Source organism: Fusarium proliferatum (assembly GCF_900067095.1).
Source record: "Fusarium proliferatum ET1 genome assembly, contig: FPRO_scaffold005, whole genome shotgun sequence".
Classification (NCBI taxonomy): domain Eukaryota; kingdom Fungi; phylum Ascomycota; class Sordariomycetes; order Hypocreales; family Nectriaceae; genus Fusarium; species Fusarium proliferatum.
This window is the reverse complement of record NW_022194794.1, coordinates 2743614-2768330: the sequence shown is the minus strand read 5'-3', so window position 1 is coordinate 2768330 and position 24717 is coordinate 2743614. Positions and strand designations below refer to the sequence as shown.

The 24717-nt window shown below is 49.3% G+C and overlaps 9 protein-coding genes across 9 annotated transcripts; 4 read left to right on the top strand and 5 right to left on the bottom strand.

The window, feature by feature from the left end:
• Positions 1–12: 12 nt before the first annotated feature.
• Positions 13–840, bottom strand: FPRO_11155 (uncharacterized protein; the record flags this gene model as incomplete). Its single annotated transcript, XM_031232197.1, has 1 exon — positions 13–840. One exon carries the CDS (start codon positions 838–840, stop codon positions 13–15), a length of 828 nt encoding a protein of 275 aa, XP_031082158.1.
• Positions 841–1405: 565 nt separating this feature from the next.
• FPRO_11154 (uncharacterized protein) lies at positions 1406–4893 on the top strand (the record flags this gene model as incomplete). Its single annotated transcript, XM_031232196.1, has 3 exons — positions 1406–1715; positions 1783–2551; positions 2604–4893. 3 exons carry the CDS (start codon positions 1406–1408, stop codon positions 4891–4893), a joined length of 3369 nt encoding a protein of 1122 aa, XP_031082157.1.
• A 267-nt stretch (positions 4894–5160) lies between these two features.
• FPRO_11153 (uncharacterized protein) lies at positions 5161–9183 on the bottom strand (the record flags this gene model as incomplete). The annotated part of the gene is made up of 1 exon (XM_031232195.1): positions 5161–9183. One exon carries the CDS (start codon positions 9181–9183, stop codon positions 5161–5163), a length of 4023 nt encoding a protein of 1340 aa, XP_031082156.1.
• A 3189-nt stretch (positions 9184–12372) lies between these two features.
• FPRO_11152 (uncharacterized protein) lies at positions 12373–13781 on the top strand (the record flags this gene model as incomplete). The annotated part of the gene is made up of 3 exons (XM_031232193.1): positions 12373–13018; positions 13068–13660; positions 13713–13781. 3 exons carry the CDS (start codon positions 12373–12375, stop codon positions 13779–13781), a joined length of 1308 nt encoding a protein of 435 aa, XP_031082155.1.
• A 786-nt stretch (positions 13782–14567) lies between these two features.
• On the bottom strand, positions 14568–15334 carry FPRO_11151 (uncharacterized protein; the record flags this gene model as incomplete). Its single annotated transcript, XM_031232192.1, has 2 exons — positions 14568–15022; positions 15073–15334. 2 exons carry the CDS (start codon positions 15332–15334, stop codon positions 14568–14570), a joined length of 717 nt encoding a protein of 238 aa, XP_031082154.1.
• A 440-nt stretch (positions 15335–15774) lies between these two features.
• On the bottom strand, positions 15775–17405 carry FPRO_11150 (uncharacterized protein; the record flags this gene model as incomplete). Its single annotated transcript, XM_031232191.1, has 2 exons — positions 15775–17317; positions 17368–17405. 2 exons carry the CDS (start codon positions 17403–17405, stop codon positions 15775–15777), a joined length of 1581 nt encoding a protein of 526 aa, XP_031082153.1.
• Positions 17406–18216: 811 nt separating this feature from the next.
• On the top strand, positions 18217–19281 carry FPRO_11149 (uncharacterized protein; the record flags this gene model as incomplete). Its single annotated transcript, XM_031232190.1, has 2 exons — positions 18217–18833; positions 18888–19281. The coding sequence occupies 2 exons, from the start codon at positions 18217–18219 to the stop codon at positions 19279–19281; spliced, it is 1011 nt and encodes a 336-aa protein (XP_031082152.1).
• A 612-nt stretch (positions 19282–19893) lies between these two features.
• Positions 19894–23055, top strand: FPRO_11148 (uncharacterized protein; the record flags this gene model as incomplete). The annotated part of the gene is made up of 1 exon (XM_031232189.1): positions 19894–23055. The coding sequence occupies one exon, from the start codon at positions 19894–19896 to the stop codon at positions 23053–23055; it is 3162 nt and encodes a 1053-aa protein (XP_031082151.1).
• A 572-nt stretch (positions 23056–23627) lies between these two features.
• FPRO_11147 (uncharacterized protein) lies at positions 23628–24435 on the bottom strand (the record flags this gene model as incomplete). The annotated part of the gene is made up of 2 exons (XM_031232188.1): positions 23628–24367; positions 24429–24435. The coding sequence occupies 2 exons, from the start codon at positions 24433–24435 to the stop codon at positions 23628–23630; spliced, it is 747 nt and encodes a 248-aa protein (XP_031082150.1).
• Between the last annotated feature and the right edge of the window lie 282 nt (positions 24436–24717).

The following is a 24717-nucleotide window of genomic DNA, read 5'->3' as shown; positions in this document are numbered from 1 at the left end:
GACTAGCCTAGATCATGCAGGAACGCAGTACACCTTCTCGCCTTCAGTAGCATCACTTACGAAACTAGCATTTGCGCAAGAGGAGCCATCCACATCATCCATCAGACAAGCTTCCTGCTCGCTGTTAACTGCCTCCCCAGTCGTCAAGAATGCACCTTTTGTATAACCTTCTGCCTCCAGCGTTCTTCCAAGTCCAAACTTGAGCCGCTTGACACGAAACGCGAAAACGAATTCAGACTCCCTGCTGAATTCAGTTTCGTCACTACTCTTCTTTGTCCAGTGTCCTTTCGGGCCAATGGTCAGGCCGAGAGGGGCCACGTTGAGGCCGACATTTGCTTTGACATCCGTGCTTCTCGACGTCGAATACTTGATGCTTGCGCCTTTGACGAGCTTTAAGCCGGTCACGAGGTAGAGCGAGACGATGGGGGAGAAGCGCTGCTTCGGCTCTCTTAAGTAGGCCTGCACAGCAGGGGCTTTGATTGCTTCCTTGACATACTCCGGCTCTGGGTCGAAAGACACCGTTGTCATGGAATCAAACGCAAAGACGCTTGACGCTTGGCTGGAATGATCAGCACTGGCTTCAGGACCAAGGCCGAGTTGTAGAAATTGTGCGTAGACGCCGAGTCCCAGCCCCGTTTCGGCCGAGACTGTTTTCTTCCATGCGGTCTCTACAATAGAAGAAGGGTCCTGTAGAAGAGGAATAATGTGCGTGCCATTGAGAGGATACTGGGGCGTTGCTGTGGACCGAAGTATGGAGCCTAGCCGTAAGGGACCAGCGGGAGGCGCCTGAATGAACTCGGAGGTGGGGCAAAGGAAATAAGTCTTCGTAAAAGTCGCCATGGCTTCGATGAAGGTTGTGAGCCTGATCGTAGATGATTTCACTCCTTGATTTATTCTTTAGGCTGACGGGGGAAAACTCGCTTGATTCAATAAAAGCCATAGCAGTATATTAGTCACAGCTAACTGCTAGACTGCGGCGAAAGCCAGTCATTATATATAAGCCTCAGAGGTTTGCAAGTCAACCTCAACCTCTGTGATGAAGATGGGGTTTCATTAGCGCGCGCTTGGAAGCAGGGTCTGCTGCTTGCGACAGTGCCAAATCTCTCACACTATCGGTCGCCCCGCCCCTCCCGCTGAGCGGCTAACACTGGTCTACCCGATGGAATGGACCAATAACAGCGCTGTCTGAATGCTGTAAGCTGTTGGTTGCTACCGCCGCGCTCGATGAACACCACCGATGCAGTTGGCTCTTTGTGCTGTATGACCATACAGCAACACCTCCTCGAGGGCCTAAGGCAGAAATAGGTCTGCAAACTTTGAACGTCGCAAGCCACACAAGACCTACTCCATAGCCCGAAATCGTGAGCCTCCCAGCAAGCCCTCGTTGCCTGTCCGGTCGACCATCATGGCACAATCTGCCCCCATGGATCTGGACAAGCCAGAGGATGTCTTTCTCCAGGACATTTCCGGACCTACGATCGCCGAGCACGCTCTGAAATGCACCGAACTCTTCCAGAGGAATATGGCTTTGCCCAACATTATCCCCGATCCAACAATAATAGATGACCAGTTAGCGAGGTTTACGCTATGGACTTCCAACATGGACGTATTTGGACCGCCGAACATCTCTCTTGATTTCAGGCTCAGATACAGTCCGAATATTGTAGATATTCTTCACCAGCTTCTAGACGTGATCTACAATTCTCTTATGGAGTGTGAGTAGACCCGACGCTACTCATTATGTAACTAAGTGATGGCTTTTAACGGCAATTTCTGTTATAGTAAAACCGATCGATGAGCCGCCACCGACTCCGAGCAGGAAGAAGCGGCGGATATCTATTTCAGATCAAGTGCGCATGGTCGGGAGTGATGACAACGCCAGCGACACAGACAGTGACGAAGATCAAGCCGACAAAAACACTACCCTCCTCACTTACACTATCAGTGGTACCGTGACGCGACTATTTCGATTGTCCAATGCGATTCGAAAGTCTGCAAAGACCTCGAGAGCACAAAAGCTCAAAGACTATCAGCTGGATGATGAAACACAGCGTGCTATTGATGAGCTGCGCTTGTACACCGACTGTTATATTCGCTTCCGATTCCCTGAGGCCCCAGAGTCGCTTCGCTGTGCCCTAATCGAAGCAAATGTCCTGCGGCTTCGGCGACTATCGTATCAGCGGCTGCACCGGAGACGTATTGCATTGAGCATTGAACATCCGCAAGCAGGTCAAATAAAACTGCCGCTGCCCAAGCTTCCAGAGAAGCCAAGAACTGTGCGATTCGCCCCAGAGACACCTCCAAAAATCAAAGTCACCAACGAGGAACCTAGCCGGCAGGACTACCCACCCGCCCCGTTAACTTATGCTACTACCGCTCGGCAGACTGAGATCGGGGCGCTGTATGCAAAGTCCACAACGGAGGTCCCCCGCGCAAAGTCCGTGTTGGTGAATAACGAGCTGTCTTTCCCACCCATTCCGCAAAAGAATGAATGCCCTTATTGTGGCGTGATCATTGAGTTCAAGGGCCCTAACAAGTCCAATATCTGGAGGTGCGCAAACCCGCTCCTCTTCTATTGTGGTGTGAAGACTAACTGCCAACAGAACCCATGTTATTAGGGATTTGGAGCCATTCATTTGTCTCTTCACTGCATGTACGGATTCATATCGGCAGGGTCATGATCTGTTGACTTTCGAATCGTCCAAAGCGTGGATGAGTCATATGCAGAACTCGCACGGAATCGCGTGGGAATGCAGAGCTCCTTCTCACAAGCCTATGATCTTCAGAGACGAGATCCAATTCCAGAAGCACTCTTATGATGAACACGGTGTTCCCGAAGCGCACGTCCGGACATTGAGTGAAGCAGCACGGAGACCCTTCCAGGACAAAATACACGAGTGTCCCTTTGGTGATGATTTTGTCCCATCTGAAGAGGCTGACCGTTATGGGATCTTCTCTTACGACAATCTGCATTCTCACGTGGCCGCACATATGAAGGAGCTTGCCCTGCTTGCGTTACAGAAGCTCCCTAATGACGGCGAGACAGAAGCCAGCGACTTCGACAGTGACGTATTAATTGAAGACGACGGCAATGCAAAGTTGCGTGGGTCTATGTGTAGCATCATGGACGATGATGAATTGAACTTCTCAGATACTGCGGGAGACGATCAGGCTGGCGATCTCAAGGAAAGCATTACTTATTCGATTAAAATCCTTGATATTGAAGACATCCACCGGCAGACGGACCTCGATGCACTTCGCCAAGCGATTCAAAGCGACAATTCGGAACGAGTTCGGGCTTTGATGCACCTCGTCACTAGAAGTGATCGATCTCGTGGCAAGAAGCCTCTTCATTATGCAGCTCTTTACCACAAAAAAGATATAATGGGGCTTTTGCTAGAATATTTTGATCGTGAGGCGGTTTGTGCCAAAGACGAAAACGGCCTGACACCACTGCACTATGCGGCAAAAGTAGGCTTTGTGGAGGGTGTTGGCTTGCTGGTTCAAGCTGGCGCCCCAATCGATATACGCGACGATTATGAATTCACGCCACTACTATGGGCTACCGTTAGCGGACACTTAGACGCAATCTACAAACTGGAATCACTTGGGGTTGATCCGGCGGATAAGTATGACAATTCCCGTGGCATGTCTGCTGTGGAATGGGCAATCAGTCTTGGCCAGCACAACCTGGTTATGCATTTCATCAAGTCAAGACCATCACTACCGAAAGTTTACGGAGCTCTCCTGATGAACCAGGCGGCTGCCCAGGGAATGGCGGATGTAGTCAGACTACTCATTTCAGAAGATGTCTCTCCGAACGTGCGAGATCACGACGGGTGGTCCGCCTTACACTGGGCTGTTGAGGGGCCCGCATCACATACCACGGACCGAATCATCGATGGCGAGGGGGACACAGTAGATGATATCATACACTTAATCCTACGTTCTGCGGGTAAAGTGAACGCGCTCAGCTCATATGGAACTTCACCATTGCACTGTGCTGCAGGCAGTGGTATGAGTCGAATTTGTCCGCTTCTCACATCCGGGGCAAGCCTGGATACTATAACGTGTCATGGCTGGACAATAATGCACCACGTTGCCTATCTAGGGGATCATGATACAGTGTTGGCGATCAACGAACTTTACAATGAAGGAATGAAGCAATTCTTTCTTTCGCAGGACAATCACGGCTGGTCTACGCTGCATCTTGCCGTTCTAGGGAGGCATCTGGATACGGTCAGGCAACTCCTCTACCACCCTCTTAGTGATCAGCTCCTCGTCGAACGAGACGAGCTCGGACGCACAGCAGAAGACTGGCTCGACATTGAGCTCGAGAGTCGTGCTTATGCGAAACTCAGCAATCTGGCGTACTCCAAGTCTCGGTGTTGCAGGCCAGTCACCGGACTACGAAAAGCGGCACGGGAGAATATTATAGACCTGGTCGAACTCCTCTTGGACCAGGGTCACGATATTAATGGCACAGATCTTGGAAAGAGAACTGCACTGTATTATTCTGCGAGTAAAGGCCATCTACGAATCGTAGAATTGCTGTTAAGAAAGGGTGCGGATCCGAACATCCTGCCAGTAGGGCGACAGATGTGGGAACTATTTGTCCATGACCCTGAAATATTGAAACAACTTCGGCAGTACGGGTACAGAAAGCCAGTTCAAGACACCAAGAAAGACGACCAGATCAGATGGCTGTTACACAATCCCGCTTCTGCGAAGTTACCTTTGCAGTTTGATGATTTGCCGCGGCCGATAAGGCCTAATTTACCGGCTCAGAACACGTCTACCTCGTCTGACACTCATAACCAAGCTACGGCAGAGTCAGGAAACGAGCGACTTCGATCTCGGATGTCAAGCCTCTGGAAGCGACTCAGAGGCTAAGGATCGTTTTGACATACATAGGTCGCCACTCCCAGTTAATATTACTACTAGGTTTGGTGCTATACAATAACAATCAGAGGAACCCTGACAGGCAAGGAAAGCCTCTAGTTCAACAGAAGGTTGTGCAGCTTTAATGCAAACATGGCTAGCTGTGTAAATAATACAATTGAAAAGCTAAATTAGATCCCAATAGTGCAAGTATCAACCAGCGACTGAATCCCTCTGTTTTTAGTAGCTTGCACTATCGCACCAATTTGTAAGACCAGTTCAAAACAAAATTTCCTCCAGCGTTTCACTGACATAATTACTGATGTTAGGAGTTTGCCTAAGCCTCTGTTGTAGACCCACGGGATCTAAGAGCCCGTATTGTCTACCAATGATGATACACTCAACAAGAGCCTTGAAGGCACGCCTTTGGGCGATCTCTGGCTGCTTCGATATCGAAACACTCATGGTCTCCGGGATTGCTTGGGCAATGAGCCATTCATGAATGGCATGGTCTCGTTGACAGAGTATCAGGCACGACGCCGGTATCATACTTAAGAAGTGATCCTTGGCTATGTCCTTGGAGCAGCGCTCGATAAACTGTGAGATAGCAGTGATAAACAAAAGCAGTTTGTGAGAATCACGTGTTTTGCTAATGATCTCAAGCTCATCAGCGCACGCATTAGTCGCGTCACCAAAGAGCCGCTCCTCATCAGCGGTACCAACGTAGCCCTCATAGTACTCTGCGATGATCGTCGCAAAGTAATCGGTCGGGCGAGCCTCCTTGGTGTCGATGATGGCGAAGTGCGTGCTGAAGAGAACCACGGTTCGAGCCGAGCTCTCAGCCCTTCTTCCACCGCGGATGCAGCCGTCGAACTCAACGAGAAACTCCCGGACGCCGTAGTGCAAGAACTCGCCCCGGTCTCTGTGGTACGCCAGAGCAGCAAACTGAGCGAACGTGCGTGCCGAGATGTCCACGCCCGGCCACCATCCCTTCTCAGCTGCGGCGAGAATGACGCTCGAGCCGACGAGGACGCCAATCACCAGCAGAGCCTCGAGGTCACCGGTGGAGACCACGCGGAATACCTGGACTGAAAGATCCGTCATGATGGCGAGGTTTTTTGCGTCCTCTGCCTGGACAAGTTGGGTGCCGAAATCGATATAGGCTTGAGCCCAGTTCCGTAGCCTTGCAATCTTGTTATTCCTGACCAGGTCCTGAAGCACGTGCATCACTTCCCAACGACCGATAGAGGAGTGCTCGAGATAGAACTTGAAAAGTTTGACGATGGGTTGGAATTGGAACGATAAGGTGAGCGTCTTGATCGTGAGACCGACGAGGCGCGAAGATTCCTCGTACCTGGCAGCGAAGAGTTGCTCTTGTAACCCAAGCAGCTGTTCTGCCCTCTCTTCCATGGTCATCGTCCGCTGGCTCTGCGGGTCGGCACCGACGATAGGCAGCTCAGCAACACTCGCTCCATGCTCCAAAAGGAGCTGGACGATTTCTTTGGAGTTGGCCTGGATGGCTCGTATCAGTGGTGTGTCGCCATAGCTCGCCTTGGCTTCGATCGGGGCGGAATGTTCAAGGAGGAGAGCCACAACCTCCTTGTGTCCTCCCGTGACCGCTATATGCAGCGGTGTCATATTGCTCCGGTCTTTGGAACCCACGGGGGCTCCGTGCTTGAGTAACAGCTCGACGATGTCCTTGTGACCCCGGGTCGCGGCCCAGAACAGTGGTGTCCGGCCATAGTTATCTTTCCGTGCAACGAGCCTGTGGCGGGAGCTATGCTTCGCAGCGTCTTGCTCTAGCAACACCTTGGTCCAAGCTGGAATGTCCAGATATGAGGCGAGATGTAGTAGTGAAAAAGAGGGCGGTGCTCCACCATACTGTTCCTTGTCCCAGTAGAACTTCCACCAGCCCTCCCTGATCGGACTCTCGGGATTGAAGAATGAACGGGTGAACATAGAACGGTCACCGACCAGTTCTTGTGCGCGCTGCAAGTGGTAGGGCCAGTAAAGACAGGCATAGGCCAGGAGGGGTTTTGTGAGGGACTGCTCACTGACACCCCCTGGGAAAGCATAACTGTTCTCGATCAGTGACAGACAAGCGTCCATAAGTGCGAGATGGGTGGTCGGACCCATGCGGAACATGCTGATCTCTTTCAGCTCATCAACTTGATCGCTCTGGAAAAACTCTTTGGCAGACTCGTGCACGAGATTGGCTACGTCTCCGTCGACTTTGACCAGAAGTCCGCAGGAGTCGAGCCGATCCCGTGTAGCTTCGGCGGCAGTACGGTCAGCAGATGGAGCAATCTTGGCTGCCACACAGAGTTCGTCGATAGCCAGGGGCCTTGCAGCAAGAACAAGCCACTGGAGGATGTGAATCAGCTGTTCTTTGTCCTCAACCTGCTGCAGAAGCCGCTGGTAAACGCCGCCTAGGCCTTTGGGCATTCGATGAAGGATATCCTGGATCTTCTGCCAACTTCGCCCCTTGAGCTCGTCTGCGACGAAACCGACCCAGAGAAAGGTGCCATCGGCGCCGTCCATCAAGGCCTGCCTAACTTGTGACAGTTGGCCCTCTGACAGGGTTTGATCCAAGGCGAGCTCTGAAACCTTGGATGTGATGTATCTCTCGACATCTTTGGCTACTTCCATGTCTGATTCGTCCAGCTTGACCCGGGGAAACTGACCGAGTTTGCTTTCCAGTAGTGCCGGTTGGGAACGTGAGAGAAGAATCAGTTTTAGTTTCGACTCTGTATCTCTTGCATTTTGAGATAGATAGTTCCTCAAAGAATCCAGGAGCTGTTGGAGCGATCCTTTTTCGCACTCGTCCAGGCCGTCCAGCACACAGGTAATGGTATTTGATGTGGTCTCGCGAAGCAGGGAGAGAAAGACCCTCCATAGGGTTACAAAATTTGATATCGTGTATTTAATTGTTTCAGAGCCGTCGAAATAGCTCTTGACGCACTGCGCGAGATGAGGCTCGGCGGTGATCCACTGGTGTATAATTCCTCTCATGATGGTAACAGCTGAGTTCCGGTTCTTGTCACGGTTGCTGCAGAAATAGTAGAGAAGGACTCCCTCTGTCGAATCTTGTTCTGGTTGCAGCAGTTCGGTTACGTAGATAGCCAGCATCGTCTTCCCTTTTCCAGGGCCACCTGAGACCCAGAGCAGAGGCGGACTATCAGCAACGGCCCATCGTTGGTAGTTTGTGTGTCGTGTGAGCCACTCGCATGTGCCATCAGCTCTCCGTCCTTTCAGGGCGATCAATGAGCTGCGGTCTACCTCGGGTCTGGTCAATAGGAGAGCATCGAGGACGGTAGCTGCTGCTGCTCGGGTTTCGATCTCCCGCACCACGGGCTTTGCGACGGTGGGCATCGACATTAGGAGCTCTTTTGCGTACGCCGCCGCTGCAGCGGCGGCATAGCCTTTCCATTCATCAGTAAATGGCGAATCGGAATAACCGCTTATTCCTCTGATGACTTGGATACGACCGTTGTCGGGTAGACCAAACGCTTCGGTCTCGAAGCAGAGGATGCCGTGGTCCGCTGCCAGGCTATCCCGAGTCTTGGAGTCTCTCAATTGATGCCGACAGCTCGCAACAAGCCCGTAATGGACCTTGGGCAACCGGTCTGTGCTTGCTTGCCAGGTATGAGTATGGCATTCGTTCCGTTCACCTCTTCCATCCGAGCTCTTTACGTCCCCATCACCGTCTTGCGCATCGACAGCACCCTCTTTCTCCAGCTCGGGCGGGGCGAATGTCATAGGATGTTTGTCAATGATGGTGTTCATGTAAGTCCACATGTGACTGTTGCCAAGAATCGAGTTCATCTCGACTTTCCGCATCGCGGTCAACAGACTGGAGGATGGCTTTTCAAACGAGCTCCCAGAGGGTCCATTGCCCGCGTCGTCATTGTTCCAGTGCACCTGGCCTCCCTCGTACTGCACCAGACCAGAGCGACCTGGCTCTGGTCTTCCGACAACTACATCCCCAAGGGAAATGTTCTCCTTTGTGTGCGGAACGCCTCCTCCTAATCCGATCAGAAGAATGAACCGGATGGACCTGAAGGTCACACGAATCTGCTCAACGATTTTTACAGCTGAAATAGTTTCTTGATTGCTGGGCGATGGATGGGCGATCACGATGTCGTAGCCATTAAGTCTGCCAAACACAAGCTTGATATCGCCAGGTATATCCAGATCCGAAGGCCCTTCGGCATGAACGGAGTCTAGCATCGCCTCAGCCGCGGTCACTACCAAGGGTAGGGCGCATGCCCAACCGACGATGTAGTCGTCTCGTGATGCCATCGCTAGTTTGCTGGATTATGGAGGCTGGCATGAAAGTCGCCAATTCAGTATCGACGAATATTGAAGCGTAAAACGGTAAGATAACAGTACCATCGCGACATCAGAGCTGCGGCAAGGCTGTTTGACACATTTGTCGCAAACCGTTTCAGAGATGCAGTGTAGGTTGCACGGCTCATCGAGGCGCTTAGACAACCATCGTGATTCGCCTGTTGGTTCGGCCAAACCACTGTCCCCCTGGCGAACCCCGCCCCTACACTGCTGCACTGAGATAGTTTGCGTACACAAGACCGAATTTGGCCATGCTGATGTCGTTGGGGTGAATGTTGATCGAGCTATGGCTCTCGAGGGTAGCCGGGCCTTGGAGAAGGCTCTTCTGACCCCAGACAAGAGCAGTTCTCTAAAGAAGCGCGTAACCTTGAGACTCAGTCTGCCTCCTACTGTTTCCGTCCTATAAACTAAAACTGATATTGAAATGACTGGGGTGTTAAGGAGCATCAATGTAATCACTGATAAAGTCATTGATAGAGGATAGAAGAGATTCGAATCTCCAACCAAGAACCTCATCACCCCCTGGGAGTGTAAAATACCATGGACTTGATGGCACTTAAATGAGACAGGAACTCTCTATTAATCCGGTTATCTGATCGAGGGGTAAATGACATTTTCACATCAAGTCCAGGAACATAAGCGAGGCCATTCTCATTTATGTTCGCGTTGAAGAGAAACGAGACTTCTGAGGGCACCAGAAAACTAACCCAACGGCTCCCCAAATCCATTCTAGATTTGCCTGAAGCTTTTATAACTTTTCATAAGGTCGTGTGTTTGGATTTATTACCCCATTTAGGTTCATAGGTCAAGAGACACTGCATCCTCTCTTCCCATGATGTCGCGGTTGGGGCACCAAGTGCAGATTCTGGTCTAACAGACTTCCAAGCCAACTACGAGAACCGAAATCAGACATGGAGATCAAGATTACGACAAATATAACGAGATAGCATTGTGAGATATGAGTAGAGTGTGGGTGTCTAGTCAAATAGAGTGTAATTTACCCACTGTTAACATCCCCTCACTTTTAGTTACGATTGGCAATCAACTTCAACGTTGACTTTGAACTCAAGACACTCAAATAGCTCTGCCCAGTCAACTCTTTGACATTGGATCATCAGTATCCACTCACTTCCAACACTCTTACTAATTATTTTGCTTGCGAATTCCTCCCGTCCCTCCCACACGAAATAAGCGCCCGCACCGTCCCGCTGTAGAAGTTCTAGCATCATGCATGCTTCTCAACGCACCGTGATTCGTTAAGCATGACAATTTGGCGGCTACATTTAACAATGAGTCCACCTCTATGTATGACGCTTTAAGGCGCAGATTCCATGGTAAGAAGGACCAACATCAATTTGAGGGGCGATGAAGCCTTCTTTAGGATGATCTCTCGCTCCTCTATTATGTCCCCATCAAAAGAGCACCATCCTTAAGGCTCAGCAAATCCTTCAAGGATAAGACCCGCCAGTCAAATTCACCCTTTAAATAATCTTCAAATTAATGCCCAAGGTTCAAATGGTTACTACTCGTTGATTTATTAGTCTTGATGTGAGAAGGCGTCTGAACCAAGAGTAGGAGTCTCGATCAGATGAGGGAGTGCGACGATACGACAATCCCCGCGTTGACTGAGATTCGATAAACGGTTATATAGTTCTGTCGAATCCCTTTGCGTAAGTGTCATAGTTCTGACTGCTCTTTGGACTGCGGTTATGACTCCTATTGAGACATGTAAGCACATTCGAGGTCGTTTCCAGATTCTGATTTATAATATCACAAACTTTAACGATTATCCTTTAGAACTTCGACCATCATGGTCTATCGAATATACTGTTCTTGGTCAGTTTACCTGCCCGGTGGATATGCTAGGTGAGGCAAGAAAAACTTGGGACCTTTATCCTGAGTGACGAAAGTACTTGGTTAAGTTTAATATAACTCGGTATAGTTGGGGAAACATTTAGAAGAGCTCAATTTGGTCCTTTGGCTTCAATTCAGAAGTGTGTTACCTACCGCCTGAGGGCATTTGAATGATGTGAGGGCTTCTTGCTAGAGCATATTCAGCGTTGCCCATCCAAAACTTCATTCGCACTCAAAAAAAAGTCAGATGTAATAAGGTACAACTATATCCTTACGTCCTTCAACCCTACAGAGTCACGTTTCCCTGGAATTAGGTCAAGCCAACTTCAGAATTATCGACTTACACTAACTTTAGTGACAAGAATGCCATTCACCTTTCGGAAGCAGTCATCACTCTTGAAGGACTTGGGAATACCGTTGTAGTTATAAGACATCGAATGCTAGTTGTTTGTACCTCAGTTCGATTCATGGTTGGAGTGTTCCACGAGTGACTGGGGATACAGTGGGTGCGAAATCAGGAGATCGTGGAGGTTATTGTGAGAACATATAATGTAGGGCTATAAAAGACAAAAGTTTGCCATTAGAAGGAATGAGGGTAACATGCTTTGTAATATATGAAATAAACCTATTGCAGATGCCGGAGATCAATTGAGCGCCTTTGAATCATCGCAGAAAATGAGCAGAATGCGACGCACCCAAACGTACTCCTACATAATCTTAAGGGAGACTGTCTAGGGTAGGCAAAGACCTCAAGATCTTGACCATGAGCGACAAAAATATTTAGGTAAATCTAATCTAAGCTTAGGGGAGACTCTACTCAGTTTAGATTAGTATTATCTTTCAAAGTCTTGAGTTTTTTTCCTTGTTGAGTATGCATCCAGACCCCTTTCTAAGTATCTGGAATGAAGTATGGCGCTATCGAGTCCCTTTTCTGGGGTCTCCCTTTCTTTCGTTTCTGTTGGCGTTCTGAGACATGCGAAGATTTGACATGGTGTCCAATACGATAAACCACATCAATTGAATAGTTCATGTCTCTAAATACCATTGATCGACAGAAAGGATGTTGATTAGTTGACTGTGAGACATGGTTTCACATCAGCCTTGCAAAGGGTTATGTTCATCAAACCTAATCCCTTGATACTTGGCTTTTGCCTCCCTTGCTTTGAGTCCCTATTTCCTGTCCACGACGTCGAAAATGTCTTGATCTCAATTATTCTTCTTCTCTAAGCTACCGCGAGATCATTTTGCAAGATCCAATCGTGCGTGTTGCGGAGTTAGGTATACAAGATGGGTGTGACCTCAACGCTCATGTCGCGATTCTGCAGGATCTTACCACCGGTCACCATCATCACGATATGCTTCTACTTTCTCATCAAGCTCTCCCTCGTTTCAAACGTAGCTGTGCCCGATCCTGCGAGATGGAAGAATCATGCCTTGGATTTTGCTGAAGAAGACGAAGAAGGTTACACTCCGACATTCGAGACGACTGCCGTCCAAACACCCCGCCAAACCTCGGCAGCGCATATCGAAGATCTTGAGAATAAGGGAGAGATTGGAGAGTTTTCCGATGACGATGAGTTTCTTCCATTTGTTAACATTGAAGATGACGGTGACTGGGATGAAGAGGATCTCCAGGAAATGAGTGGTGGGAAGTATGAGAATGAGACCGTTGATGACGGTGGCGACTGGTCTAGGTTCGCTTACATCCAGTATGTCACGAATGAGGACTACCTTTGCAACTCAGTCATGATATTCGAGGCGTTGCATCGGTTGGGAAGCAAGGCGGATAGACTATTGATGTATCCGCAGGAGATGCTTGACCCAGAGGCCGAGTACTCAAGCTCGCATGGTGGAAAGCTTCTAATCAGGGCCAGAGATGAGTATAATGTCACTCTTCAACCCATTGAGATTCAGCACCGCGATGGACAAGACGGTACGTTCATCATCATGCCAACTTCACGTGGTTCTCTAACTCTTCTTAGAAACCTGGGCCGATTCCTTCACCAAACTCCTTGCCTTCAACCAAACCCAATACGAGCGCGTCCTCTCCCTCGACTCAGACAGCATAGTGCTCCAACACATGGACGAACTCTTCGAACTCCCCCCTTGTCCCGTCGCCATGCCCCGCGCATACTGGCTCTACAATGACAACCCACCCAAGAAGATCCTCTCCTCCCAGCTCATGCTGATCCAACCTGACGAAGTTGAATTCGAGCGTATCGTCCAAAAGATGAACAGCATCGGACCAAACGACTACGACATGGAGATCGTTAACAGTTTATACCTCGACAGCGCCCTCATCTTACCTCACAGGAAGTACGATATGCTCACGGCAGAGTTTAGAGCCAAGGATCATTCAGCATACCTTGGTAGTGAGAGGGAACAGTGGGATCCCAATGCTGTGCTGAACGAGGCTAAGTTTGTGCATTTTTCTGACTGGCCTGTGCCGAAGCCGTGGATTAATGATCCTGAGGTGAGATTGCAGAACCAGCCGGATTGCGCTACGAATGAGACGACTTGTGCGGAGAGAGAGATCTGGAATGGGTTTTATACGGATTTTAGGGATAACAGAGAGGTAAGTTCAATGCTTGTGGATTTCATGAACTGGGTTTGCTGACAAGTTGCAGAGAGTTTGTGAGTCGATTGGAACGCAGAAATGGATACACTGGAAGAGAATGGCGAAGAGGAATATGTGACGGTCCATGTACACGTAGAGATATCATGGGATGATTAGTGTTTAAGGTGATAAAGGAATAAAATGAGTATCATGAATGGCACTGACAGTTTACAATTGATCTTGATGAGTGGTGCTGGTCATGATAGCACCATGCGCGAACACACAAAGTGCGAGGACCAAGTAGAAGCATGATTTTCCCCAACAAGGGCAAGAAGAATAACATAACTAAATCTCTCCGCAGGAACAACAGTCAAAGCACCTTGATCATGAGCTAGGTGGGTTTCAATATGCTTGTTGCTGATACCAGAGACGGACAGTTTACCAGCGCTCGTCAGGCAGCTGGTGAACTTGTTGAAACGCAGTGTGAGCCTGACTTTCCGAATCGATGGTGAAAGTGAGGCCTTGGGTGATGAACATGCACTATAGCCTTCTCGGGTGCGGTCTTGGACTCCTCATAGAGAAGACTGAAGTGTAAGGATAGTATTATCTGGTCGGCAAAGCTTCTGATGAACTTCTCGATAGACTACCGTGGGCCAGAGAGTGTTGGCGTTAAAAGTGGCAGTTGGGAGAAGGGAGCTAGGTAGAAGTGAATGTAATTTGCTCTAATCAGGGTTAAGGAAGAGATTTGATCATAATTTACTCGTTGGTATGCCACCTTTAACTAATCTCTGTTAGGTGCGAGAAGAGAGAAAGGATTTGATTGATCATGTTGAAGTGAAAAGGAGCGACTTTTACTACTGCTACTTGATCCACCGCAGCTCAATATCAAGTTGTTCGTCCCCTTCATCCTTCATCACCACCCCATTTACATCCCCTTCCTCACCTTCTCAACATCCTGAACCTTCGCAAAAGCCCTCTTCGTCTGAACAACACTATGAACCACACAAACAGTCGGAATAACAATCCAGATCGCATTACAGAAAACATAATACATGTAAAAGTAAAACTGCTCCGGGCGACAGTACACCACGCTATGAACAATCTCGTTGAAGTAGCAAGTACCAAAGTACAGCACATCGCCGTAGATTTGTCCAACGCTGATGATAAGCTGGATCGAGTGTCGCAGAGGATGTTGCTTGACGATACTCCACGCGCAAAAGAACGACATGGGACCCCAGAGGAAGGCGGTTATGGCTTCCATGGGGACGAGGAAGGAATCTTGGGTGAGGTAGCGTGAGTCTGAGAGGGAGTATTCTTTCCAGAGCTGGGCGAAGAGGAATTGTCTGTTGGAGATGTCGACGAAGTTGACGACGTAGTAACCTAGTCTGTTAGTACCACGACCAACCCAGTTTATAAGGGGGGCTATATACCTTCGAAGAACAAATGGATGCAGCCGCAGAGGGCAAACCAGAGTGTCATAAATATCTCCGTCTTTGATAGTTTTCGACGAGATTGTTGAATCAGCGACAGAGTCACTCCGAGAATGGCACTTGCGCCGACGACGAAGGATGCTACGAGGGCGCGGGAGGAGAGTGTGTTGGCGGCATATTGAGGGAGGGCTGCGTTCAATGGCCAGAATGGATGAAGGGGGATTTTGGCTGTTGCGTTGACGCTTTCGACGAGAGTGTCCATTGTGTCTGGATCTGTTGCGCAAGAAGTCAAGTCAGAGTGGAAGTTGAGGTGAGTTTGTTGTTGTTTGTAAGACGAAGCTGAGTACGCCTCTTAAGTACTCCAATCATCTACAGCCTGAAATTCAGGACACAAGCCATTCACCACAGCCTTACTCCTTCCCTCCACCCAAACATCTTACACCGTTTTACAGTGGAGGCTTGGCACATCGGAAACTCCAGATCCGCCATCGAACCATTTCCATCTCCACGACAGAAGGATTATCTACAAACTCTCCCATTGGCCAATCTTGAATGAATACCGGGAAAAATAAATGGAAAGCGGGAATCTCGGGGTCCGTTTGGTGATCTTACATATTCGTTGTGACTTCAGATGCGAATACGAACGCGTCACTCGAATACGAAAATGTCGATACGCTGTTGTGATTACTACTGGCTCTTCTTCTACCCAAACACCACAGTCTCGGATTTCACTTCTCCAAAAACACCGATATCATCGCCTGAACTCATTATAAGCGATAACTCGACCCTCTTCTCAACCGCATCAACCATCACCAACGTCTCCCTCATTCTCATCATCTCAGGAACCCTCTCTATACCGGCCCAACTCGTCCTCGCAGGAATATCCTCCGTCTCCGCCCACGCCTCCCAAGGAACATCCTCCATCGCTTCCAAAGGCGAAGCCAAATCGCTAGCAAAGTACTTCTGTCCTTCAATCTCCATTATTCGCTGACCTACTGCTGCTGCACCGTCGCTGTGCCACATTCCTTCTTGTCGCTTGATCTTGTAGAGAAAACTAATCGCGCGACGACGTAGCCAGGGATGTCGGCAGCGCTGGGCGACCATGAAGGCGGGCACGATGAAGCCTGATTCTAGGGAGAGGGGGGATTGGACTTGGGAGGGTGGTGCGTTGGACCACAGTGTTTCTGCGAGTGTGAGGATGCGTTCGTAATGGCCGAGGAATCTGTCCCATCGTGTTTCTGGGCCGAAAGCGCCTCCGGATAGGAACATGCGTATCATTGTGTGGTACAGCCTGATGGACACGGCGCCTGTTTCATCGTGCGGATTCGGATGCTTCTTCTCGAACTGGGCCATCTTGTGCTCCCACGACTTTAGGTCCTCCATTGTGAGATGCAGCATCTCAAGGTCTTTCGCAGCACCCTCTTCATCTCCTGGATCCGTCGTCTCAGACAACATCATAAGTCTTCTCAGCATCCCAAACAAAGCCGTCCCAGCTTGTCCATAGCTCTCTATCTCCGCGGTCTTCATGTGCTCATCAATCCACACCGTTCTTGGCGCAAGCTTATAAGGATACGGCGCTGATGAATCAGAGAACGTCATGGCCATCAAGTCCAACCGCGTCAATATCTCGGCAGCACCTGACGTCTCGGAGCCATGGCCTGCTTGACTTAGCAGCCGATGGCCAGCGATGATGTGAACTTGACTTTCAGACCATCGACCCATCATGTTTGTTACTGATAAAAGCGCAAGACTCAATGCGAGCAATTGTGTTGGATCCTTCACATCTCGGGCACATGTTATCGCGAGTACATAGTTCTCATTTGCTTGCGACCACAATTTCTCACCACTGTGATACCCACGGCCTTGCCAGAAAAGCTCATGTCGTTGATGCAGTGCACCAAGCGCAAGTGTTGCGTGCCATACGGCTGGTTCAGAATGCGCAAGCTGTAGCAACTCCCTCGTCCAGAACTGCGACGGAATAAATGATGCAGTCGACGGCGCTGTTAATGTACGAAACACATCGAACAGCGTAAGATTCGTCGGTGACGCTGAACGACTTCTATCCCGTGGGTACTGCGAAAGAGCCTGTGAGATTGGTCCAATTACTGACATCTGCCGAGCTGCCTCTGCAAGCTGACGTCGTGTAACCGTCGAGTCCTCAGGGAGATATCCATCGCATTGTCGTTTAGAACTTGTACATCTTTGACATGAAGGTTTCGCCAAGTCGCATTTCACACGACGAATGCTGGTCTCATTAGTCGATACCTTAGGCTACCACGAAATACCGAGACTTACCGACATGTAATACACCCGTTCCCTGCTTTTCTTGGCATGGTTTTAGTGAGAGGCTCAAATTATTGCAGAGATTGAGATTACATGCTGGGCTGACGCATTTGTATATTTGATCATCAGCACAGCCACCCATCGCCGTGAAGTGGGCTATGAACCAGGATCTGACACATTGACTAACCGTCGTCATATTTAAGGCTATGTTGTGGCTCTTTAAGCATAAGTGCCGCTTCAGACTTGAGATCCTTGCACCAAGAGCCGGAAATAGACTTATCAAGGAACATCGCAAGGTCATAGAGTTATCTCAATTAATCTCAATTGTCTTGATCACTAACGATCAAAACTCCAAATGTTCTTCCATTTCCTGGGCGTATCGGTGATCTACGGTCAAAATTGGTTCAGCCCTACCCGCCGCCTGTAGCAGGGATCACGGTGAAGGCGCCTACTGTAGAGGATGGCGGAGCCAAGCGAGCCAGGTATCTTATGCTGGAGCTCGCTCAGCCTATCACCTCCTTTAGGGTAAGCCAGGCACCTGCTCGACTCTGGGCTTGAGGCTGACTCGAAATTAATCGTCGCAAATTACTACTTTTGATTGGCTTCTTCATCGCGTCCTGATAGTGGTGTTGAAGAAGCTCGTGGGGAATGCATCCCCTCTAGACAGCCCACGCACAAGGGTCTCTATGGGTTGACTTAGTCCAGCATGGTGCAACATGCATGTACTGTCAAGGACCGGGCGAGCCGCGCAAGTATTCCAACAGATTATTTGGCATGCTGGCCTCAGCCTCAGCGAGCGGTAAGTCCATATATACAGCCCCCACGCAATAAGAAAGCAATCGATCCTCCAGCCTCATAACCATGCTCGATCGAACACTTATCCGTACTGCTCTCTCTGGCCCGGCCAAGCAGGCGATAGCCGCTGCTTTATGGGATACCCCTGGCTCAGAAGTCGAGTCCGACCTCAGATTCTACTTCAAGTACTACATCCAACAGTGCGAACTGATTGCGCTTCACGAGGGTGGGAGCCATACGCCTCTGGCAACCCATGCAGACATCATGGCGATTGTTCACCTATTGAGAAGTTCCCGTACACGCGAAGAAGTCCACCAGAAGCTGTTACTGTCCTGCAATCTTCCTGATAGCGATGCTTGCTGTAGCCACTCCATTGATCTTGCAGCTCGCATTCTGCTCATGGTCGAGTTTGGCAACCTTCCTTTTGCCTATTCAGGATCCAGACAGATAGAATGGGCAAAAGGCAGTCTGAAGCAGTGGGTCACAGAGCGGTTCGAAAGCAAGCCAGTCCTTGGTCATAGTAAAGTAAAGCTCGAGAAGACATTCAACGCCAACAATCTAGGCAAGATAGCGGGCATAGAAGTCATCTGGACCAACAACCTCGCTGACCATCTCCGCCTTCTGAAAGACGACCAGGCAGTGGCAGTATTTCATCATGCTTCCTTTCTGAAGCGTCAACGAAGGTGAGTTGCAGGGGTCCTAGGGACGGAGATTCATGGTTTTGACGCAGCTTGCAGCGATACAACGCTCTTTTCGAAAGATTTCATTGAGGAGACCCTGAATACCATGGCTCTGCTATTTCCCAAGTGGGATGGGGACACTAGAGCTTGGTATCAAACACAAGCTTCTTTACGCGGCCTCGATACTCTGTTGATTGAGATCGGGCAACTAGATGCAGATGAAAGACAAATTGAGAAGTTTACTTATTGGCACGATCGTTTGGTTATATTGAAACAAGTGTTTGATGAATCTCGGCCACGTGCTCTCCGGCAATGGTGGCACGATCGAAGGAATGGGGTTCAGTGGTATACCTTTTGGGTTGCGATTCTCGTTTTTCTTCTAACGGTATTCTTCGGGTTGGTACAGTCTATTGAGGGGGCTTTGCAAGTTTATAAGGCGTTCAACCCGTAACGGTCTCTTGGGTTGTGAGAAGGCGGTTTATGCTTATAATAGGAACGACTAATGTACAATGTCTAGTAAGCCGCCAGCAATTTTTCGGGTTGTTTAAAGCTACTATATATACATCACCTGGAGATTCTGGAGAAGTCATGCATCGCTGAAATGCGTAGTAATGCTAGACACACTCTTAACAGAGAAATCAAGACATTTTTGTTGTTTTCTTTTCCGTCTCGGCCCGGTGCGATCCTGAACAGAAGAAGAACCCTTCAAAACTCGTGCGCGATGCTGTCGACACAATGAACAAAGATTGCTTCATTTTCAAAGCTCGGTGGCCTTATTGTCGTTGCTCTAGGCTTGGGTTTGAGGCCTCCCAATGCTTGCTGCACCGCCACTGCATATTGAGAGGTGCAGATCAAGTCATCGCATGACCCTTGAAAAGGGCGTCTTCGCTCTTGGTCCTGCAGCATCTCGATGTTATGCGGGGTAAGGTCAGCTAGCATTAATAAAGTCAGACGCAGACTCTTTTCGTGCTCAGGGATCGTCTGGCTGGCTCTGGCGCCTTAGAATCAATCTTTCATCCGCCCTCACCATTTTCTCACCATTTTCTGCTGCAGATGATGCAAGATGCCATTCCCTAGAATCCTGAGGCTACAAGATGACAAGTGGAATAATCCTGAAGATTCTATAGGAACTTTCATCGGATATTTGCGTGGCGGCCGGTATCGCTGTTGGGAGGCAGCTGGTCCGGCTCGTCAGGCATTTAGGGAACTGAGCCCAGACATCAAAGATTTCCTTGAGACTTCTAGTATCCCCCCTACTGATATCGTGTCGTGGTCGATCTATATGGTTGGGCATAACGAAAGGAACGCAGCACCGAAGCTTTTGATTTGCTCCACGGATTCCAAGACGCGCAAGAATATCAGGCAACTTATCAAAGAGAGTAGGATCATGGACAAATACCCTGGCATAGGACTTGGGGACGTTTCAGCTCTACCCGATCGCCCTATAATTCGAGAGCTGTCCCGAGAGGCTATTGAGGCTCTCCTCCCTTTTGGTTGTGATATCGATGGAGCGGTTCTGGCTGACGGATCAGAACCTGCGTTGGGAAAGCGAATATTCGTCGTCAATCCACACGACTTCTCCTTACGCCCAGTGACAGCTGGCCCGATCATCTTACAAGATAGCAGATGCTACCAGCTGACTGTTGCACACGCATTCCGACATACCAGAGAGGCAGACCATTCATCCGGCCAGCAGATGAGTGAAGATGATTGCGATTTTGATGGCATGAGTGACGACGAAAGAGATGATGAAAGCCAGTACGACGAGATTACAAGCAAAGGAAGTGCCACACCCGGAGAGATTGATTCCGACGAAGCATCATTCGAGGCCAGCCTCGACGCTTTGTCTCGCGAGAGGCATTCGAGTTCCCGATCCGAAAGCCCTTCAAGCGACCACTTGGGTAGTCGACACGATTCACGGCTGAGTGTCGAGCCCCCAGAGGACAATCCGCGTTTCGGTGAATTTGATGTATCCCGCCTTGAATATTTCGGAAAATTGGTCTTGAGCTCCCTAAAGGGAAGTAATCCCTCGTTGGATTACGCTCTAATTGAGACCTCAAGGAAGCCAGAAACCGTTGAGAAGTCCGTGATCACAGCCTCTATGGTCTCGAATATTGGGGAGATAGAGTCACATGACATTAGTATTGTTGCTACGACATGGCCATATTACCGAGTCCAAGGGCAACTTACCGCCACACCATCCTACATTCGCCTTCCTGAACATTGTACCTTTCAAGAAGTCTACCCCGTGCGACTGGGTAAACTTTTACAAGATGGTGATTGCGGCACCGCAGTATTTAGTAAAGACGACAATCGTTTTTATGGTCACATCGTTGCCGGTAGCCCTGGGACTAGCTTCGCATACGTTGTTCCAGCGGGCGAAATCTCAAGAGACGTTCAGGCTCGCCTTGGCTTCGGCCTCATCTCGACGTCGCAGCAAGAGGGACAACGACAACACTCAGAGGATGATTTACAGCTCAGTAGAGAATTATACACTGGCTTAACGAACTACGGCGTAACGTCGATCAAAAACCTTGGTGCCTCGGAGCCACAGGGTTGTTGGCTTCCTGAGTCCAACATCGAGGTCCAACAGTGGCCCCAGCCATCCCAAAACAACTTCGTCACCTCTCATTCACTTACTGAACACGGACACCAGAGTGCATTGGGTGCCCAAAAAGAGCCGTCTTCTGTTCAGACAACTGGTGCTTCCACTCCGACCGCTTTCACTGTAGTCCCAGTCAATGAGCGGCTACAGAGATCTAGAGGCGCATTGCCATCCTTCTATCAAATCCCAACTGTACCCGATCGCAAGACAAGATACCACGACAATGGAAAACATGACAAGAAAAGGCCCGCAGACTCACTGCCCCCTCAAGACTGGCCAACTAGTTCATCTGCTTCATCTGGACCTCAAACACGAAGCAGACACACTGGACCAACTACTTCGCCAGGGCAGCAGTTCGGTTGGTCCCGGATTGACACAGATACTTCTTCTGCTTTAGATCAACTGCCCAAGCACCAAAAGAGTGATTCAACAGACAATAGCAGATACCTACTACCAATACGAAACAGATCTGGACATAGGCATTCCACTTCACGCAGGTCGCTAGCTTCTGTCAGCCCGGTCCAGCCAGCTACGAGTCTCTCACCACAAAAACATGGGTTTCCACTCCAGACTCGTGACATTCCGTCTCCGCCTTCTCATGGCGACTCTGGCTCGTCAAGTACACAATGGACTGAGGCAGCAGGTAGTATTGCACGCAGATCAGTCCTACCCGAGGATTTTGAGGGCGCTCGCGAAACCTGTGTCTTCTGGCTGCTTGCGCCGGAGAAATTCTCATCACCCGAGTGGCAAGCATGTCGCGGCCGCAAAGACGAAATATCCCACATCATCACACATATAACCGATCACCATGGGCTCATTCATGGACGTGATCCGCTGCATTCAGCTCGCAAATACTTAGCAAGCTGCCAGAGCTCTAACCCATTTGTGAAGGCGAAAAGGAACTGTGAGAAGTGCAGTTCGTTATCTAAATGGAATGATAGAGACTTTGCGGACCCTACACACCATGGTGTTGTTCTTTGTTTGCGTTGCTGGCGCAAGTTTGACAAGAAAGGAATGAAAGAGCATATGGCTGGACCTTTATGCGACTACAACGCGGAACAGCCAAAGACCCAGAAACTGTGTATTTTATATACAGCATTTTGCTCGGGAACTCAGCTGCCTAGCAAGCCTCCAAAATACAGAGCGCCGCGCAAATCGCCTCATCGACCCTCTCCGCGAACCATGAGCCAATATCAACAGCAGTCGGGTCACCGTCATACGGTAGCGCTAGTCGGCAATCTAGAAGCAACAATATCCCCTTCTGGTACAAGACTCTCACTGCCACGATTGCAGCCTGGTTCTTCACTGGCCCCATCTACCGCTGAAGAGTCAACGGAGGGTTTGAATTCGGCCAACTTGGATGCATCGATGCACTTCTGGGACAAAGTCAACGACTTGGACGTTGATATGAGCCGGTGGGACTTCATAGGGAGTCAGCCCGACCTTCAGACCACAAGTGCATCGATGCATCCAATTTGGCCGAATGCAAACCCTCCGTTGACTCTTCAACTCACGGATCGACACCAGAAATTGGAGCCCGAAGGCAGGATATGGCCCCTTCAGATGGCTGCTATTGAGAGCGACTCGGAGTGTAGAAGTACTGACGAGAAAGATATGTGACGAGGTGGCCCCAAAGCATCCATGATCTTTCCTTTATTTCTTGCTTGCGGGAGAATATGCTTTATCATAGGATCTTGAGTCCCGCTTGTATGATGTGTTTCTGGACTTTCGCCTGCTTGGGCTGTGATGGGCTAGACAGGCACAATCATTACTGTATTGTACTAACTCATTGACTGAGCTAGGCTAATGGCGTATCATGAGGCGAATTATTTTGGATATCGACATTTTGTACATTTTGTATTCTTTAGTCTGGCCCGTGCCAAAAGGAGCCAGAGTTAAATGATATTTCCTTGAGATACATTCTCATAGTTAGGAGATGAAAAACTTAGTTTCCATTGCAATAACCACTATATTCTTTATACTTTCTCAATCAGGATTATACTTTTAGCTAGGTAGGTACATTTACTACATCCTTGTTACTGACTACGGGTCTGTTCACTGCAAGAACCCCCTTTTCTATATCTTTACTTCAATTGTCAGTTTTCACTAGGGGACAGTCTCCTGCATACAGTCACACAACGCACAAACTCAAGATTCAATGCAATTCGTCATTCATAAATGGGTATCAAGTTCTATAATTCCCTCTCTTTCTCCTTCTTCTTTGCCCTGAAAACAGCCGCGTGCTGCTTCGTATGGAATTTCACATCATCCGGATAGAGCGGATTCCACACAGTATTACACACTTTGCATTCCGAAAACGCAGCTTGCGACGATAAATTCAGCGTCGTTTGTACAGTCGGTGTTTTCATCTTCCCTCTCTTTCCAGGCTTTGAATCATTTGTGCTCTGTTCTCGGGTTAAAGAGCTCTCTCGAGCAGTTGGTCGAGCGGATTTGGTGCCAGAGTCTTCGGCTTCCGTGTCCTCGCCTTGTGTCTCCTCTCCTGTGTTGTCGTCGTCTAGTAATGGTGTTGATGCACCGCGGAAGCGTAATAAGCGTGGTTTCTTTCGGGATTCTATCCTTGGCGGCTGTGGTGGTGAGGATGGGGGTGTCGATTCGGGTTGAGGCTCGTCGCTCTTCGGACTCGAAGTAGCTGTGGATGACGGAGGTACAGGCTTGAAAAAGTTCAAGATTGATCCCTTCTTGACTGGCTCGGCGGTAGGCTTGTTCGTTGATGATTCAGGTGTACTCTTCGCCTCTTCCGTGACATTCTTTAGCGGCGCCCTGTCTGCGCCTTTGGATACTGGTTCAGGGACTGTTACTTCTGTTGATACCCTTCGTTTCTTGGTGTTTGGCTCTTTCGGCGAATCGTCTCGGATGCTTCGTTTGCCATATGTTCGTAATGGTTTGACCCGCGATCGCGGTACCGATGGCGCTGGACTTGCACACCTGATTGAGTCAGTACATTTCTAGTCCCTCAATAAAAGCTCAAGAACCATACATTCTGGGCTTTTGCGCTTCAATTAACTATCATGCTGTCCGATATCAACCCAGATCCGTGTTGCTGTCGCGTGGTGATGCCCGTAAACTAGTCACACTGTAATGCCGTATAAAGGGTCGGGGGAGTAGATAAGGTTATATAAAATTAATATGAGGAAAAAGGGAACGGAAGAATCAAAGAAAAAAGTTAACTAAAGGAACAATGGATGAACTCTTGACCTCGAAGTTGAGGCGTGCCGAGGAGAGAAAACAATTAAAGTGATAGAAGCCCCACTGGACTGGGAA